The sequence below is a fragment of the Arachis stenosperma genome, chromosome 7, assembly GCF_014773155.1.
Source record: "Arachis stenosperma cultivar V10309 chromosome 7, arast.V10309.gnm1.PFL2, whole genome shotgun sequence".
Taxonomy (NCBI): domain Eukaryota; kingdom Viridiplantae; phylum Streptophyta; class Magnoliopsida; order Fabales; family Fabaceae; genus Arachis; species Arachis stenosperma.
In genome coordinates, this window is record NC_080383.1 from 3,221,619 (window position 1) to 3,242,979 (window position 21,361).

At 30.9% G+C, this 21,361-nt stretch overlaps 1 protein-coding gene across 2 annotated transcripts; it reads left to right on the forward strand.

Moving 5' to 3' along the window:
- The first annotated feature begins 15,641 nt into the window (after positions 1–15,641).
- LOC130941996 (uncharacterized) lies at positions 15,642–20,327 on the forward strand. Of its 2 annotated transcripts, none has more exons than XM_057870658.1 (3): positions 15,642–15,739; positions 19,259–19,525; positions 20,127–20,327. In XM_057870658.1, the coding sequence occupies exons 1-3, from the start codon at positions 15,652–15,654 to the stop codon at positions 20,285–20,287; spliced, it is 516 nt and encodes a 171-aa protein (XP_057726641.1). In that variant the 5' UTR covers positions 15,642–15,651; the 3' UTR covers positions 20,288–20,327. The 2 variants fall into 2 exon arrangements, with proteins under 2 accessions (XP_057726641.1, XP_057726642.1); XM_057870659.1 differs by lacking the exon at positions 15,642–15,739 and adding an exon at positions 18,823–18,958.
- Positions 20,328–21,361: the final 1,034 nt, after the last annotated feature.

The window sequence follows — 21,361 nt, forward strand, 5'->3', positions numbered from 1 at the left end:
ATGGTATGAGATTGGTGTGAGATTTCATCCAATGGCTCACTTTTTTTTACTGATTACATGCTAACCAGAACTTAATAAAGTTGCTGGCCCATAGACTTTTCTATTGTGTATTTTAGGTAATCTCGATTTCTAATATGGGGATACTTCTATGAAGGCGCGTAAAACGTCATTTTATAAAGACACGTGTATGTCGCATTATTATTGGATGTATTAATCAATCGGTTATTTTTAAATTTCTTAACAAACTAGAGTAAAACTGATTTTTTTATAACTATAACAATAAACTCAATTGTTATCAGATTCGATTGAACCGACCAATTTACATAACCCACTGGATCATGTTTTTTTTTAAACAAAAATCAGGGATATATTTGTCTTTTTATCAAAAATTTAAACATGATTCGGTTTAGATTGCGTAAATCGATCGGATCAAATCGGGTTTAATAATTATAATACAGATAATTGAGTTTATTATTGTTGCTTTAATATAAACCGATTTTATTCTGATTTATTAAAAAATAAATTATTAACCATTTTATTAAAGATGTCCAATAATATTATAACACATATAAATGTCTTAAAAAAATATTTTTAGTATCTTTATCGAAGTGATCTCCTATACGGTTTGGTTCGCTTCTCAGTTCTCATGATATAAAATAAAATTTTATTTGTGTGTAAGATTAATTGACCCTTGAGTATTGTCTCTATATACCGGCCAAGTGACAATTTCGAATTAAAAATGAAATGAAATTTTGTTTCAGTATAAAACTCTTATCTTAGCTTGTACATTAATTGTGATTGTATTTATTATTCTAATTGTTATAAATAATTTAATTAATTTTTTTTAAAAAGAACTTAAATAATAAATACTTATATATTAAAAATAATTTATAAATAAATTATTTTGTATTTGATTTTTTAGTTTAAAAAATATTTATTAAAAAAATAATAATAAATATTTTATTATAAAAAAATAATTTTTAAACTTCTTCATAACTATTTGAATAACTTAAAAAAAACTATAATTTAATTTTAAAATTTATACCAAATATTAATACTATAATTTTTTATAAATTAAAAATAAAAAAAAGTTACTTTTCAACCTATCCAAACGGGCCTATATACCATCAAAGCTTAGTGGATTTAGATATACTATATATACTAAGTTATTTTACAAATAATCACTATACTCATTCATCTTTATATATACTAAGTTATTCTAATAACATGGCTAACTCCATGGTCTATATTTCTTTTCTTTTTCTTTTTCGTTTTTCTATTCTTCTCTTATTTTCCCACGTTCTAATGCATGAACTATTTAAAGGTGAAATTTCTCTTTCTTTCTTCAATGTCACCCAAACTATATACAATTTCCATCTTTATATCTTTGTATATTCTTCTAAATTATGGTTCATTGCGTATGTATAGGAGCAAAATTTGAAATACTAATAATTAGTAAAATTTAATAATTTATAACTCATGATAGTTTTAATTAGCAAATTAAGATAAATATATCAAACACTATGTATGTTAAATATAATTTAGTTATTTAATGTTAACGAACTAAATCTCAAATAACATAATCTTTTCATATTCACTTAAAAAATTTTGTAATGTAATTTCATGGTCCTAAATTAACTATTTTTATGCAATTTTTGTATGTAAATTCATTGGAATATATGATTTCAGAAAACTCTACGATGAATGTAGATTGGTATAATCCTTCTGCGGGTAAGAAAAGTCACGTGTTTCGAAAGCGTAAGGATCCGTTTCAGCTTCGTCGTCCTTGGGTGGAGCATTCGGAGCCTTGGCCCGGCGGTCATGCTTCGAAAAAGCCGGCTCTTCAGCCGCGACTCAAGAAGAATAAAATCAATGCCGCTCCTCCACAGCGGCCTCCTCCACCAACTAATTAATAAAAGGTGAAAATTTAGGTACAATCGACTTCATGTGAAGTTGATAGTTGAGAACCGTTAGATGAAAATTTAGTCAAATCAGTTAAATCATCTAACAACTTTTAGTTATCAATTTCACGTTAAGTGAACTGCACCTGAGTTTCCACCTTAATAAAATGAATAAAAATATTTGACAATAAAAAAATATTAGTAAAAAATAGTTAAAATTTGTCTTATTTAATATTCATTAATTATTATAACAATTAATGAATACTAAATAAAATAAATTTTAATTATATTTTTTTGTTAGCCTAATATAATGAATCACTATGCCCAACTTGTTGGCTACCAATGTGAGACATTAATATTTCAAAGTTTTAATTGCTATGTAGTTCTTTATGATTTTATCATGGTTTATTAGGTTTTCATATAGTTTGAAAATAAGTATTAAATAAACGATTTTTACCCAAGTTTAATTGTTGCTATTATAAAAGAATATAACTTTTTTTTAATAGTAAAGTATACTTTTTACTTCTAATGTTTGTAGTTTTTTTTAATTATTCTTAATATTTAGTTGTATTTAATTTTATTTATAATATTTTTTATGCTAAAATTATATCTCTGGATGATAATTTTATGTAAAATATTACGAATGAAATTAAAAATTTTCGGCGATAGTTTTGACATAAATTAAAAACATTAGAAACAAAATTAAATGAAATAAAATGTTAAAGATATTTAAAAAAATTATAAATGTTAAAATAAAAAAATATAATTTACCCTTTCAAAAATATTCCTAGCATGCATCAATTAAATACAATAGAAAATATTCTGCCACTTTACGTTTATTGAACTACTGTATCTATTTTAAATTAATTGTTGTTTTCATTTTTTTTTTCGGTTATAAAATTCTCATATTTAGGCATTTGAATTTGATTATTCTAATTACGATGATAAATAAAATTGTAGAGGCAGAAAGCTATATTGAAGATGCAAGTGTTACGAAGCATCGCAAAATGATGAAGCCTTCAAAATTAAAAAATTAATTATAGATGTTCTCTTAATTTTCATGCTTTTCCAGCCAAAACGTCAATAATGATACATTCATGGACATGAACATAGAATAACTTATGGAGACAATATGCAATTTGCAAATTTATATGATTTGAATTTTGAAAAGTAATGTTCTTGTCCTTATAAGAATTCTAATGAGTAATATATATAAGACTTTAAATTTTTTTTGAATACATTAGAAATTAATTATTATATATTTATATATGTGTTGTTTAATTTATTTTTATATATATTTTATATAAATAATTAATTTAATGACTGATTTTTTATTTACATGTGAAATAATTATAAGATTTTCGATAAATGCCTGAAACAAATACAATAATCATTTTAAAATATTCATAATTTATGGTTGTTTGGTATATCCGATAGGTCAAACAAACATAATAAGGCCTAGTAAAATTTAAATATTATGTCCAATATAATTGTATAATATATTGTATTTTAGACCATAGTATTTTTTATTTTTAGTTATCATATGTAATTTTTAATACTGCTAAGATATGAATTTCAAACCACTAAATCTTTTAAATATTTTAACTAAAGATAGCTAATTGATTATAATACCGTAACGTATAACTACAACCTCCGATTTCTAATTCTTGAGGTGCATATCGAAAAAAAAAAAAAGTATAGGTAGACAATGAAAATATTAAATAATGTGAATAATGGATATATCGAATGTTTAATTTATTAAGTGTGCGAATATTTATTCTAATATTAAAATTTAGGTGAGTAATTTGAAGTGTAGTGTGCTTTATTTGAATTTGGTCAATTTTAGAACTCATTATTCACGCTATTCAAAAAAATCATTGATTACTTAGCATAACCCGATCAAAAAATAATTATGTCAAATATCACTATTTAACTTATTGAAAAAAATTAACACAAATTTAAATTTTTTAAGACTATTTTAAATATTAATCCTATAATTTCGCAACACCCTCTCTCTGTTTTTTTTTCCTAAAATTAGAAGTGAAACTCGAATATAAAATTTTTAAATGAATATTTAGAAATTATGTCATTTGAGCTATAATTTGTTAGTCACCCCCTCTCTTTGATTAAAAAAAAAGGAAAAGAAAATCTATAGTTTTTTGTTGGCTTTTGGGTGAAATAAGCTTTCAATTGTTGTAAAATTCATGTGTTGGTGACAATAATTTAATATTAACTCTTGTAAATGTTTATTGTTGAGTTAAGAAATTAACTAAATTAATTAAGTGATGACAAATATTATTTTTGGGTAAAATAAATAATTAGTGTTGATTAATCATAATTACTTATTACTAATTGTTTATTGTTGCAAGCCAAAATTCAATAACCCAAATGAAATGAAAAGCAATCAGCAAGGATGTTGGGCTGAAAGAAAAATTAAGAGCCCAAGGAAAAGTAAAGAAAGAAGCCAAAGAAATCAAAACGGCCAAGCATATCACTACCCGATCCAAGGCCGATCTGATTTCAGAAAAGCAATTCCCTTCATCTTGCTCCAACCAAAGCAACGTTCCCCTCTCTTTTGTCATAGTCAAATCAGAGCTTTAGAAAAGTAAGAAAGAGAGAAAGAGCTTCTCCCCTAAGCTAGTAACCAAAGAAGTAAGTGAGAGAAGGTTTAAGCTTGAAAGACAGAATGTCAAATCAACAAGTTCAAGCCAAATCTAGCTTAAGAAAAGATTAAAGGTAAATCATTTCCTCGTACATGCAACTCAGTTTCTTTTCTTCTTTCCAACTTCCTGCTCTATCCGAAATGGGATACAAAGGAAAGCTAGTTTTTGTTCTTCTCTGCTGTGTATCCACGGTCTTAAACATGACTTGGGGACCAAGTTGATTTTCAAGGGCTCAGATCAAGTTGACTATTAGAAGACTCATGTGGTTACTGCTTTATGGCTTTCGGTCAAGATGAAGAAGTCAGAAGCAAAATTTCTAATCTGGAGATTAAGGAGAAAAAGTGAATCTGTGGTTTAGTGAAACTCAAGGCTCAAGGTGTTGACCTTGGAAGAAGGACCAAGGAACATGCAAGGAGATAAAAGAAGCTTGCTGTTCATTCAGAAAGTAAGGAGATAAAACCAGAATTTGGTAAGTTGAGTTCTGTGAAGTTCCTCTACTTGGATAATGCTCTCTTTCAAAGAAGCATTCGGCCAACACTGAAGAACTGTACCTGAGGTTTGCAAATCTGGTTTTGCACATATCAAAGAGGCTGCTGATGAAGTCAATATCCTTCATGTTTTACTGATTGTAATGTACTTTTCTAAGTTTATCTTTCTGTAATTTCTTGTGAGAAAAGGCATTATGAGAAAGCTCAAGTAAAAGCCATGAGTGAAAAAAAGGCTAAGTGATACACTTAAGAGAAAAGCCTAGAGTTATTTTCTGATTTCTTTAGGTTGGTTAAGTGTCTTGTATCTTGTACCTGTTTGGTATCCCTTACTTAGTTGGGTTAGCACTAAGAGTAAATAGTTAGGAGTTAGCATAGCCAATATCAAGTTAGGTTAGAACTTGAATGTGAAATTGGTATATGTAATACTTTTAACTATAGTGGAAATTCCTCCATTATTGTGGAGGAGACTGGATGTAGGTTGCATAGCACAAGGCAACCGAACCAGGATATATGCTGGTGTTAACTTTTCTCTTCTCTGCTAAGTTCTGTTTTCTGATATTCATGAGACAAAAATAATTGTCTCATAAATTTTTGCTGCTGAGTAAAAACATAATCAGAATTGAAAGTGTAGATCTAAAAGGGTTAAAACAGCAACTTAAAAGGAAGGCATAGATTCAACCCCCCTTCTCTAAGCCTACCACAACCTTCAATTGGTATCAGAGCTAAAGTCTCAAGAATCAAGCTTAACCGCTTGGAGTAAAGATCCAATGGCGAACAACTTGGGCACAACCATTGTTGCCTACACCCTCACTAAAGGCCAATCAAACAACCGGCCACCTTTTTTCAATGGGAAGAACTACTCCTACTGGAAAGAAAGGATAAGGATCTTCATCCAATCCATTGACTACAACATATGGAAGATTGTTGTGAGCGGTCCCAAGATCCCAACAAAAATAAGTGCTGATGGAGTGGTGACTCCAAAAGAAGAAGCTGAGTGGAACAAAGATGACAAGAAGAAGATAGAGCTGAATGCTAAAGCAATCAACCTTCTTCACTGTGCTATCAGTTTTGAAGAGTACCGGAAGGTGTTTAGATGCAAGACAGCCAAAGAAATCTGAGAAAAACTCCAGGTTACACACGAAGGCACTAAACAAGTCAAAGAAACGAGGATTGATATGTTGCGAAAAGAGTACGAGATGTTCAGCATGAAGGATGGAGAAAGCATTGATGAAGCATTTGAGAGATTCTCAATCATAATCAACAACCTTGATGCTATGGGTACAAACTATATAGAACAAACCTTGGTGAAAAAACTCCTTAAAAGCCTCACAAAAAGAATGGAAAAACACTGTCACTGTCCTAATCGAGAGTAACAACATAAGTCCTATAACCTATGATGAGCTGAGAGGAAAACTCCTTGCCTATAAAGCCACACACAAAAACACAAACTCAAAGAAAAAGGAAATAGCCCTTAAGTCTCAGATAGAACTGAAAGAGAGTGAGTCTAGTGATGGTATTTCAGATGATGAGCTTTTGTTTTTTGCTAGGAGATTTAGAAGGATGATGAAGAATAAGGACAAATACAAGGGTTCAAGTTCAAAGGACCACAAGTTCGACCTGAGCAAGGTGACGTGCCATCACTGCAAGGAGGCTGGACACTTCAAGCTAAACTGTCCAAAGCTCAAAAAGGAGGGCAAAGGAAAGAAGGAAAGGAAGAGAGTACTCATGGCAGCTTGGGAGGATCTTGAGAATGACTTAAATGAAGAAGAAGAATCTGAAGGTGAAGATAAAGATTGTTTCATGGCTGGAAACAACAATCTTGATGAGGTAAATTACTATGATTTAACCATAGATGATTTACATGCTATTATTGATGATCTCACCTTAAATACATCAAAACTGCTAGATAAATACAATGAGTGCAAATCTGAAAGAGATGTGTTAAGAGATGAAAATGATTTTTTAAAAGAAAAAGTGAAGGAAACTGAATGTGCTTTGGACATCATTGAAGAAAATAGATTTCTAAAATCTGAACTTAAAAAATTAAAAGGAACGCACATTGTGGATCCTTCTCATGAGTTGATTGCTGAAAATGAAAGATTAAATGATATGATTAAAGGCTGAATGGTGACTTAGCAAAATTTGCTCAAGGTTCTAGTAACTTGGACAAATTACTTGCTAGTCAAAGACCATTGTTTGAAAAATCTGGTTTAGGCTACATAGCCAAGGAAGATGCAGTTTTAAATACTTCCTCTATAAAGTTTGTGGCTTCTTCATCAAATTCCAAATCCATACCAAACAAATCACGTATTGGATATGTTTCAACTCTTGAAAAAAACTGTAATGAAGTATACACAAGTGAAACTGAGCCTTCACCAAGAACTGATCCGAGCTCAAACCGGTCAGGTTTGGGTTACATTTTGAAAAATGAGGATGCTTTCAAAAAACCAATTTTCTACAACAAAACCTCATTTTCGAAAAATCCAAAGAGATTAAAAAATTCTGGTGAAAATATTTTTGCAAAGAGGAATAATTATAACAAAAATCAGTTTATCAAAAGAAATCCATCTCCTCCAAAAATCAGAAAATTTCAACCATTTAATCACTTCAAGCAATATAACTCACCTCAATTTCAGCAACACATATCAAAAAATCATTGTGATAATTGCAAGAAATTCGGTCACTCATATGCACAATGCTTCATTGAAAAGAGAATTGTAGGAAACAAAGTTTACAATGTTGTTTGTGATTTCTATGCACTTGGGCAACCAAGATGGATTAACTTCAAAGGATCCAAATTAATTTGAATACCTAAGGCTACTTGAAATTCTTCATGCAGATTTGCCTAGCATCCAAGAACAAAAAGGACATGTGGTACATAGATAGTGGATGTTCAAGGTACATGACTGGAAGGTCAACCTACTTCATCAAACTAAACAAGTATGATGGAGGTTTTGTGACCTTTGGAGATGATGGTAAAGGTAAAATTATTGCTGTTGGAAAAGTAGGTAATGAGCAATCAACTTTCATTGATGAGGTACTTTTAGTATATGGTTTGAAGCACAATCTTTTGAGTATAAGTCAGCTGTGTGATTTAGGATATTTAGTGACTTTCAAAAGATCTGAATGTTGTGTTGTGAATGAAAAGATAAATGAAGTGATGTTTGTTGCCAAGTGTTTTAATAATATGTATGGACTTACTCTTGATGAACTAAAGGATCAAAATGTAGCTTGTCTTCACTCTAAAGAATCTGAAAAGTGGTTATGGCACAAGAGATTGGGCCATGTAAGTATGTTTCAAATAAACAAATTTGTAAAGAAAGAATTAGTAAGAGGTCTTCCGTTGATAAAGTTTGACAAAGACATCACTTGTGATGCTTGCCAAATGGAAAAACAAACAAAAAGTTCATTTAAACCAAAGGAAGACATCTCTACTAAAAGACCACTTGAGTTGCTACACATTGATTTATTTGGTCCAACATGAACTCAAAACCTAGGTAGAAAATATTATGGTTTAGTAATTGTGGATGACTATACTAGGTTTGGTTGGGTTTTATTTCTTGCACACAAAAATGAAGCCTTTTCGGCCTTTGAACCTTTTTGCAAGAAAATTCAAAATGAAAAGGATTTGAAAATCTCTTCTATAAGAAGTGATCATGGAACTGAATTTAAAAATAATTTATTTGAATCCTTTTGTGAGGAATTTGGAATATCTCACAAATTCTCTTGTCCAAGGACACCACAACAAAATGGTGTGGTGGAAAGGAGAAATAGAAGCATACAAGAGATGACAAGAGCTATGCTTTGTGAGAGCAATATTCCAAAATTCCTTTGGGCTGAAGCGGTTAACACGACTTGCCACATTTTGAATAGAACAATCATAAGGAAATTTTTGAAGAAAACCCCTTATGAACTTTGGAAAGGCTACCCACCAAACTTAGGCTACTTACACATCTTTGGATGCAAATATTTTGTTTTAAATAACAAGGATAATTTGGATAAATTTGATCCAAAGGCTTATGAGTGTTTGTTTGTAGGATATTTCACAACTAGTAAAGCATATAGGGTTTATCATCAAGATGCTAGGATTATTGAGGAGTCCATACATGTTACTTTTTGTGATACTAATTTGGTGCAAAGCATTTTGGAAGATTGTGATGCAGAAAATCAAGCTCAAAAGGACGTTGAAACTGGACAAAATCAAGAAAATGGAAATTCTGCTCAACCTGACCCAAAAACTGCAGTTGCTAAAAATTCAAGAGACAATTCTATTTTGTCTCATGAATCTGAGGGAGATCCTGAAGCCAGCAACACCCAAAATCCATTGGTAACTGAATCTGCCTCAAAGTTTACCAGACCTCGTGAATGGAGATTCTTGAAGAATTATCCAGAGGAATTTGTCATTGGGGATGTCTCTCAAGGGGTTAGAACTCGGTCATCCACTAGAAAGGCAGATGAAGAATCAAACATTGCCCTCCTCTCATAAATAGAGCCTCAAAATGTCAAGGAAGCCCTTAGTGACTCTTCTTGGGTTAAAGCAATGGAGGAAGAGCTTCTTGAGTTTGAGAAGAACCAAGTGTGGACTTTGGTTCCAAGGCCAAGTGGAAAGAAATTGACTGGCACCAAGTGGATATTTCGGAACAAGTTAGGAGAAGATGGCAGCATTGCAAGAAACAAGGAAAGGCTTGTGGCACAAGGATATGACCAAGAAGAAAGAATAGACTTTGATGAATCATTTGTCCCTATTGTCCGAATGGAAGCCATAAGACTTCTCTTAGCCTATGCTGCATTTTGTGGTTTTAAATTATATCAAATGGATGTGAAATGTGCATTTTTGAATGGTGTGATAGATAGAGAAGTGATGTGGAGCAGCCTCCTGGTTTTGAAAACAAAAAGCATTATGATCATGTTTTCAAATTATCTAAAGCTCTCTATGGTTTAAGACAAGCTCCTAGAGCTTGGTATGAGAGACTTAGTTCTTTTCTTTTGAAAAATGATTTTCAAAGAGGCACCACAGACACAACTCTATTTATCAAGAATTCTAATGATTCCTTTATTCTAGTCCAAATATATGTTGATGACATTATTTTTGGATCAACAAATTAATCCCTTTGTTCTGAATTTGGAAAACTCATGACAAGTGAATTTGACATGAGTATGATGGGTGAACTTAATTTTTTCCTTGGGCTGCAAATTAAACAAACTGAAAATGGTATTTTCATTCATCAAGAGAAGTATGCCAAGGAATTAGTTAAGAAATTTGGTATGAAAAATGCCAAACCCATGGGAACTCCCATGCACCCTAATTCTAAATTAGATAAGGGAGAAACTGAGAAAGATGTAGATGAGACTAGGTATAGAGGAATGATTGGTTCTCTTATGTACTTAACATCCTCTAGACCCGACATTGTGCAAAGTGTTGGATTGTGTTCAAGGTTCCAATCCAAACCTAAAGAGTCACATCTTTCAGCAGTTAAAAGGATCATTAGATATGTTCATGGCACATCCAATTTTGGTCTTTGGTATCCTAAGATTGCTGATTTTTCTGCAGTTGGTTATTATGATACAGATTTTGCTGGTGATAGAGTTGATAAAAGGAGCACTTCAGGACTATGTTATTTTCTTGAAAAGTCCTTAAATGTTTGGTCAAGTAAGAAGCAACTGACAGTGGCCTTATCCACTGCAGAGGCTAAGTATATAGCTTCTTCTTCTTGTTGTTCTCAGCTTTTATGGTTAAAAACACAGCTTGCTAATTACAAATTAAATGTTGAAAATATTCCCTTGATGTGTGATAATATGAGTGCCATCAATATTTCTAAAAATCCAGTTTTACACGCTAGGACTAAGCATATTAAAGTGAAATTTCACTCAATAAGAGAACATGTCCAAAAGGGAGATATTAGTATTCAATTTATTAAATATGAGGAGCAATTAGCAGATATTTTCACAAAACCATTAGCTGAGGATAGATTCTGCATGCTTAGGACTTGTCTAGGAATTTTGAGTTATGATTCCTTATTTGAAAAATGCTGATGTATTTGCTGGAGCTTTTTGTCTCATAAACAGGTATGAGACAATTCTGGGCAGGTGATGAACGTTTCCTTCAAATCAGCGTGTTCTGGGCTTGTTTTAAGTGAAAGTTAATCTGGGCCAACCTCAAAATCAGATCTAGAGTGGTTCAATGTGTTTCCTTAAATCCAACCATCTCTGGGCCCATATATGAATGTTACATTTTTGTTTGCTTGTTGTGTTTGGTGGGCTGTGTGCCTAATTTATGTTGAAAAGGATTTTCATTTAATATTCTTGATCCAAAAAGATTTTTAGTTTGATTTAAATTTTTAAAAGTTTTTCAAAATTTAAAATTAATTTTGTATTTTAATTTTTAAATCAAATAAAATCTTTCTTTTATGAGGTCAGGTCTTTTCATGTCATTTCAAAAGGTGATGCAGTTGCATAGTTTTGGAAATCCACTTTTGGGTACGGTTACCAACACTCCCTCTCTTCCCTCCATAACTTCTCCTCAAACCCTTCGGTTTCTTCCCTCTCACTCCACTGCTTCTCTTCCATCAAAAGCCTAAATCTAACCAAATGGGGAAGAAAGTTATTGCTAAAAGAGCACCGCGTGAAAAGATTCATAAGCTTCCTAGACCATCAACTCACTCTCAAGACCCCACTTTCACTCCTTCACCTTCTCCTCCTACCTCTCCTCCTCGCACTACTCCCATGGCTAGAACCAAAACCACACCAAGGTACCCTGCCCCTGCCAAGTCGACACCGCCACCGAAGGCTGCAACTTCCAAGCCAGGCTCCTCAAAACCTGGTTCTGTGAAGCCTAGCTCCTCCAAGGAAAAACGTCCGGCGGTTGAGGAAACTGTTCTCGAACCAACACAACCTAAATCCAGGTCGGTTCCTGTGCGCTCTCAACGAGGTAACACTCGAGTCCCTCTCAAAAATGTTAAAGAACCAGACATTGGACCTTTTGATCATAAAGCTCACTTTTTGACCTCTCACTCGAACTATAACCCCTATAGATTCAAATCTGCCATGAATAATGACTTTTATGATGGGGTTATCAAGTATCACACCCTATGTCCATCTTTGAAAAGAAAATATTTTCCATTTGTTAATAACTTGATTTTTATGGATTGGAATCCTCTTTTTGACATCAAAAAGCCTGTTTATCCCTTATTGGTCAAAGAATTTTATGCAAACATGACTTATCATGAAGGCACTGCTCATTCATATGTAAAGGGTCGAGACATAGTTTTAAATAATGAAACCATCAGTGATACTTTGAAGTATACTGATGTTGGGCCTTGTGCTTACACTTCTGTTAAGTGGGATGATGGAGTTAGAATATTTTATCATGATGCATTGGCTCACATTTGTGAACATGTTTCCTTAATTAATGGTATTACACCCACTTACAAAGTCGTAGGATATGAGCGTGCTCAGTTGCACCGAATGGTCAACCACATTATTCTGCCTCAAAGCGGCTCATATCAAAGGGTTTCCTACACTGATACTCTCGTTTTATATGCCCTTCTCACCAAAACTGAAATTTTATTTGCATACTTGATGGTTAGATATATGTTTGACTCTGTTAGGAGTGAAAAGGACAAAGCACTTCCTTATGGCATGTTTCTAACTTGCATATTTGAGTATTTTGATATTGACTTGACCAATGAGGAATATAAAAATAGACATTCATACCTAAAAGGGGGTGGTTCAGTGAAACAGAACAAAGGACCTACTCGATCTGAAAGGGTGGTCTTAGATGATGAAGATGATGACTTTGTTCCTAAGGATTCTCCGTCCCTCTCCACTGAGGGTACATCTATCTCTACTGGGAAGAAATTTGTTTTATTGAATGTGGTAAAAGATGTTGTTCAGGAGTTCGTTTCCCAATCAAATCACATGATTGCAATGAGCAAAGAGCAAAGGAAATTAGCTAGCAAGCATGAGAATTTTCTAAAGAAATTAAGGGATAGAGTGGTTGTGTTCATGACCTTCATTGATAATCTTCAAAAGGATGAAGACCTTGCCACCGATGTTGAAGAGGGAGCTGATTCAGAAGGGAATGGTTCTGATGCCTAGGAATTGCCTCATAAAAACTGTCACTGCTGCTTTCTATTTTATCTCATGACTTATGTTTCTTTTACTATTGTTTAACAGTTTCATTTTGGATAACTGTAATAACTCTAAATACTGTTGCACTTTTGGTAGTTTGGTTAGTTTTTGAACTGTGATCTAACTCTTTTCTGCAGGATACAAGGCATTGTTTTTTGTTGCTAATACTTATTTTTTACCCTTGATGACAAAAGGGGGAGTAATATGTGCAATAGCTGAAATGCTGAATGTGCTGTTGCTGAATGCTAAATTGACCGAAGTTGCTTTTATTTACTGTTTTTTTTTTGTGGATTTTGTTTGACTGCTGCAGATTTTAATAATCTTGATTTGCAAATGTTTGCAAATATTGTGAACTGTTATGAATGAGGTTGGAAACTTATTTTATGATATGTTGCTATCTTGACCCTGACCCTGATGTGTTGAAGCTCTATTTTAGCCATTAAAACTATCACTGTTTACTGTATTTTTGGTTAGTATATAGTATCTGTTTGGTCCCATATAAGCATATGTAAAGAGGAACAAAGAGAAAAGCATAAATCCAGGGGGAGCTAATTCTGAAAAGAAAAGGGGGAGCAACATAAAAGCAAATGACAACAATCAAATGGAGTTTCTAAACCTTACTTAAATTTATTTCCTTTTGATTATTGCTTAAATTATGTTTGTCATCAAGGGAGAGATTGTTGAGTTAAGAAATTAACTAAATTAATTAAGTGATGACAAACATTATTTTTGGGCAAAATAAATAATTAGTGTTGATTAATCATAATTACTTATTACTAATTGTTTATTGTTGCAGGCCAAAATTCAATAGCCCAAATGAAATAAAAAGCAATCAGCAAGGATGTTGAGCTAAAAGCAAAATTAAGAGCCCAAGAAAAAACAAAGAAAGAAGCCAAAGAAATCAAAACGGGCCAAGCATATCACTATCCGATCTAAGCCCGATCTGATTTCAGAAAAGCAATTCCCTCCATCTTGCTCCAACCAAAGCAATGTTCCCATCTCTTTTGTCATAGTCAAATCAGAGCTTCAGAAAAATAAGAAAGAGAGAAAGAACTTCTCCCCTAAGCTAGTAACCAAAGAAGTAAGTGAGAGAAGGTTTAAGCTTGAAAAACAGAATGTCAAATCAACAAGTTCAAGGCAAATCTAACTTAAGAAAAGATCAAAGGTAAATCATTTCCTCATACATGCAACTCATTTTCTTTTCTTCTTTCCAACTCCTGCTCTATCCGAAATGGGATACAAAGGAAAGCTAGTTTCTGTTCTTCTCTGCTGTGTATCCACGGTCTTAAACATGACTTGGGGACCAAGTTAGTTTTCAAGGGCTCAGATCAAGTTGACTATTGAAAGACTCATGTGGTTACTGCTTTATGGCTTTCGGTCAAGATGAAGAAGTCAAAAGCAAAATTTCTAATTTGGAGATTAAGGAGAAAAAGTGAATATGTGGGTTAGTGAAGCTCAAGGCTCAAGGTGTTGACCTTGGAAGAAGGACCAAGGAACATGCAAGGAGATAAAAGAAGCTTGCTGTTCATTTAGAAAGCAATGAGAGAAAACTAGAGTTTGGTAAGTTGAGTTCTGTGAAGTTCCTCTACCTGGATAATGCTCTCTTTCAAAGAAACATTCAGCCAACACTGAAAAACTGTACCTGAGGTTTGCAAATCTGGTTTTGCACATAGCAAAGAGGCTGCTGATGAAGTCAATCTTCTTCATGTTTTACTGATTGTAATGTACTTTTCTAAGTTTATCTTTCTGTAATTTCTTGTGAGAAAGCTCAAGTAAAAGCCATGAGTGAAAAAAAGCTGAGTGATACACTTAAGAGAAAATCCTAGAGTTATTTTCTGATTTCTTTAGGTTGGTTAAGTGTCTTGTATCTTGTACCTGTTTGGTATCCCTTACTTAATTGGGTTAGCACTAAGAGTGAATAGTTAGGAGTTAGCATAGCAATGTCAAGTTAGGTTAGAACTTGAATGTGAAATTTGTGTATGTAATACTTTTAACTATAGTGGAAATTCCTCCATTGTTGTGGAGGAGACTGGACGTAGGTTGCATAGCACAAGACAACCGAACCAGGATATATGCTGGTGTTAGCTTTTCTCTTCTCTGCTAAGTTCTGTTTTCTGATATTCATGAGACAAAAATAAATTGTCTCATAAATTTTCATTGCTGAGTAAAAATAGAATTAGAATTGAAAGTGTAGATCTAAAAGCGTTAAAACAACTTAAAAGAAAAGCATAGATTTAACCCCACATCTTTAAGCCTACCACAACCTTCATTTTTTATTTTTACGTAATAAAATAAAATTTTATTTGTGTGTAAGATTAATTGACTCTTGAGTATTGGCTCTCTATACCGGCCAAGTGACAATCTATTTTCGAATTAAAAATGAAATGAAATTTTATTTCAGTATTAAACCCTTAGCTTAGCTTGCACTTTAATTTGTGATTGTATTTGTTATCCTAATTGGTTTTTAATATGGCTAATTCCATGGCCTATATTTCTTTTCTTCTTTCTTCTATTTTTCTCTTATCTTCACACGTTTTGACTCAAGAACTGTTTAAAGGTGAGATTTATGTTTCCATATCTTTTATAATGTATGGTTTCCATCTTACATATTTTTATCTTCTTTATTATTGTCTCCTCCCCCCTCCCCGCAAATTATAGTTCATATAGGAGCAACATTTAAAATACTAATAATTATAAGTAAAATTTGATTATTTGTAAGCCATGATAATTTTAATTAGCAAATATTATATGCTATAAGCTAATTTTAGGCCTTTTTATTTTAGAGTGAATTCTTTTTTTATCTTATTACAAATTAAAAGTTTTATATAGATCATATAATTATATATTGGATAATCATATAACAAAATGCATTTACATTGGGTAATATATTTTTATTTGAACACATACAATATATATATTTTAATTTTATGCAATTTTTGTTTGTAAATTTGAGGAAATGATTTCAGAAAATTCTATAATAAACGTTGATTGGTATGATCCTTTCGGGAAAAAATTTAAGAGGCTACCATCACGTCTGGGTCGACTTTCTCTTTCTCCTTCCCATTATTTTCGTTCGTGGTCAGAGCGAGTTAATTCTTGATCTAATCGTTCTTTTGGTTTGTCTCCGTTTCGTGAACAATCGAAGAAAAATAAACACAACTCTGTTTCTTCTTCACCACACCCTCCACCAACTAAAATGGATCACTATACTCATTCATTTGCATTTCACTACAATAATGGTTTTATATCACGTAAGACAATATAATTTATTGAACATTTTTATTTTATATAAGAGCTTAACTAAATTTTTTTAATTTAAACTAGACATAGAGATCTAATTAATAATTTAATAAAATTACATCTATAAAATAATAATTAACCTAATTTAAAACATAAATTCCATATTTTCAATTTACTCTCTTTTTGTTTAATTGTGCAATAAAAAAACATAAAAGACTAAAGAGATCAAATTACAAGAAAACACAACTATGGTAGTATTATATATCAACCTCTTGTAATTACATGTTTTACCACACCAATCTAAACATACCCTATTATTATCCAGTTTGAGTAAATAACTTAATTAATTTTTAAAAAAAATTAAATAATAAATATTTATATATTAAAAATAACTTATAAATAAGATTTTGTATTTAATTTTTTAATTTAAAAAATATTTATTTTAAAAAAAGAATAATAAAAAATATTTTATTATAAAAAAATTATTTTTTTAACTTCTTCATAACTACTTAAATAACTTAAAAAAAGTTACAATTTAATTTTAAAATTTACACCAAATATTAATACTATAATTTTTTATAAATTAAAAATAAAAAAGGCTGCTTTTCACCTATCCAAACGGGCCTATATACCATCAAAGCTTAGTGGATTTATATATACTATATATACTAAGTTATTTTACAAATAATCACTATACTCATTCATCTTTATATATACTAAGTTATTCTAATAACATGGCTAACTCCATGGCCTATATTTCTTTTTTTTTTCTTTTTCGTTTTTCTATTCTTCTCTTATTTTCCCATGTTTTAACGCATGAACTATTTAAAGGTGAGATTTCTCTTTCCTTCTTCAATGTCACCCAAATTATATACAATTTCCATCTTTATATTTTGTATATTCTTCTAAATTATGGTTCATTGCATATGTATAGGAGCAAAATTTGAAATATTTATTATGAGTAAAATTTAATAATTTATAACTCATGATAGTTTTAATTAGCAAATTAAGATAAATATATCAAACACTATGTATATTAGATATAAGTTAGTTATTTGATATTAAACTATAGCTCAAATAACATAGTCTTTCCATATTCACTTAAAAAATTTTAGAATGTAATTTCATGGACCTAAATTAACTATTTTTATGCAATTTTTGTATGTAAATTCATTAGAAGATATGATTTCAAAAGAGTTATGTTAGGTAACTAATAGCTCTCTTGAATAACATGAACAACGAGCCTTAAAATTGGCCCCAAGTAAAACACACTACACTCCAAATTACTCACCTAAATCTTAATATTAGAATAACCCTCCGCACACTTAGTGAATTAAACATTCGATATATCCAGTGTTCACATTATTTAATATTTTCATTATCTACCTATACTTTTCCGATCCTTTCAGAAAATACTATGATGAATGTAAATTGGTATAATCCTTCCACGGTAAGACAGGTCACGTGGGTCGAAAGGGTACGGATCCGTTTCGTCGTCGTCGTCCTTGGGCAGAGCATTCCAATCCTTGGCCCGGTCGTCATGCTTCGAAAAAGCCGGCTCTTCAGCCGCAATTCAAGGAGAATAAAAACAAAGCCGCTGTTCCTCCGCGACCTCCTCCACCAACTAATTAATAGAATGAACGAAAATATTTAGTAATAAAAAAATATTAGTAAAAAATAGTTGATTTTATTTAATATTCATTAATTATTATAACAATTAATGAATAGTTAAATACTAAATAAAATAAATTTTAACTATTTTTTTTTGGCGAACCTAGTACAATGAGATATTAATATTTCAAAGTTTAATTACTATGTAGTTCTTTTATCATGTTTTATTTAAAAATAAGTATTAAATAAAAGATTTTTACCCCAGTTTAATTGTTGCTATTATAAAAGAATATAACTTTTTTTTGAACAGTAAAATATACTTTTTTATTTCTAATGTTTGTAGTTTTTTTTAATTATTCTTAATATTTAGTTGTATTTAATTTTATCTATAATATTTTTTATTTATGCTAAAATTATATCTCTGATCTGGATGATAACTTTATGTAAAATATTAGGGACGAAATTAAAAACTTTCGGCAATAATTTTCACACAAATTAAAAATATTAGAAACAAAATTGAATGAAATATGTTAAGAATATTTTTTAAAAAAATTACAAATATTAAAATAAAAAATATAATTTACCCTTTTGAAAATATTCGTAGCATGCATCAATTAAATACAATAGAAAATATTCTACCCCTTTCAATTTCTTTTATTTAATGACAACTGTATATGTTTTGTTTAAATTATTTGACCCTTGAGTATTGTTTCTGTATACCGGCCAAGTGACAATCCATTTTGGAATTAAAAATGAAATGAAATTTTGTTTCAGTATTAAACTCTTAGCTTAGCTTGTACATTGTGATTGTATTTGTTATTCTAATTGGGTTTTATTATGGCTAATTCTATGGTTTATATTTCTTTTCTTCTTTCTTCTGTTTTTCTCTTATCTTCACACGTTTTGACACATGAACAATTTAAAGGTGAGATTTATATTTCCATATCTTTAATTTTACCCAAACTATGTATAGTTTTCATCTTACATCTTTTTATCTTCTTTTTTATTGTCATATAGGAGCAAAATTTATAATACTAATTATATGTAAAATTTAATTATTTGTGAACTTGTAAGTCTTGATAGTTTTAATCAGCAAATTAAGATAAATATCAAACACTAATTAAGATAGTTTTGGGTAATATATTTTCATCTGAACACATACAATATATGCATTTTGATTTTATGTAATTTTTGTTTCTAAATCCATTGGAGGAAATTATTTCAGAAAATCCTATGATAAATGTTGATTGGTATGATCTTTCCGGGACTAGATTTAAGATGCGACCAACACTTGGTCTGCGTAGGTCTCTTCCTCCTAATTCTCATTATTTTCGTTCGTGGTCGGAACGAGTTAATATTTGGCCTGATCGTTTTTTTGGCTCGCCAAAAAATAAGCACAACTCCGCCTCTTCTCCACCATACCCTCCACCAACTAACATGGATCACTATACTCACTCACTTGCATTCCATTACAATGACGGTTTTATATCAGGTAAGACAATACAATTTTGAAAATTTTTATTTTATATAACAACTTGACTAAAATTTTTTAATTTAGACTAGACATAGAGATTTAATTAATAATTAACCTAATTTAAAATTTAAATTCTATATTTTTAATTTATTTATTTTTATTGTGCAAGAAAGAAACATAAAGAGATTAGAAAAAAACACACCTATAGTGATACTATATATTAACCTCTTGTAATTACTATATGGTGGACTGGTGATACTATAAAGAGATTACCCTTTCTAAATTATGGTTCATTGCATATGTATAGGAGCAAAATTTGAAATACTAATTATTAGTAAAATTTAATAATTTATAACTCATGATATATAGTTTTAATTAGCAAATTAAGATAAATATATCAAACACTATATATGCTAAAAATATAAGTTAGTTATTTGGTATCCCATACTATTATAACTATTTTTTCGTAAGAAAAAAGTCAGAAAAAATCTTACAATGTAATTCATGGTCCTAAATTAATTAATTTTATGCAATTTTTGTATGTAAATTCACTAGAAGATATATATGATTTCAGAAAACACAATGATAAATAATGTAGATTGGTATAATCTTTCCGTAGGTAAGAAAAGTCACGTGATTCGAAATCGTACGGGTCGGTTTCATCATCCTCGTCCTTGGGCGGACCATTCCAATCCTTGGCCTAGTCATGCTTCGAAAAAGCTGGCTCTTCAACCAGGACCCAAGAAGAATAAGCGGCGGCCTCCTCCGCCAACTAATTAATAAAATAAATGGAATTATTTAGTAAAAAAAAAGTATTAGTAAAAAATAATTAAAATTTGTCTTATTCAATATTCATTAATTATTATAACAATTAATGAATATTAAATAAGATAAATTTTGACTATTTTTTTTTTTGTTAACATAACATTACCGTAAAATGAATCACTATGCCCAACTTGTTGGCTACCAATGTAAGACACTAATATTTCAAAGTTTTAATTACTATGGAGTTCTTTATGATTTTATTTTGTTTTATTAGATTTTTATAGTTTAAAAATAGTATTAAATAGAAGATTTTTATCCTGGTATAATTGTTGATAAATTAGCAACGAATTTATACAAAAAATATTTTTTGTCATTAACTTATGAAAAATTATTAGTGACGCACTAACGACAAAATTAATGAGCGATTACAAAATATCCGAACTTGAGAAAAGCGATTGATTAGCAAGAAATTTACGAGTAAGTTTGTTTCTTGGATTATGATGCAAATTCACATATATATTCTACGAACGAAACACCAATTCGTCAAATTAATTTCTTGCTTCTTGCCTCCAACAGAGACTCGTCGTGACTGCTCTTGATGTGTATGTCTCCTCTTTATTACGTTCTTGCTCCATCATTCCAATATGTATCTCGGTGACACTTTGTTTACTCGTTCAAAGCTTAACATGATTAGAGCGAGCGTGACGGCACAATATATCTCTTGACTCGAATAATAAGCACTGGCATTTAACTTCTGCGGCTACTACTATGTCATATGTAAACGCAAACTTGTTAAATGTTGAGTTGAAAACTTGTTCTACAACTTCATATACTGTATAGTCTAGAATGGAGTGCTTTGATCTTATGATGTAATTCAAACTTGTTTTTAAAATAATTATTTAGTTTTGAACGAGCAGCTTTTGGATATATTTAACGACCTAAATAAAACTTTTAATTTTTCATTCGACCAAGGACGACAATTATCATCATCGTCTTTATTATCGTCATCGTTATCGTCATCGTCAGTGTCAGAGAACGGACTCTCATATATTTTAAGGGGCAATGACGACCCCTATCAAAAATTTTTTA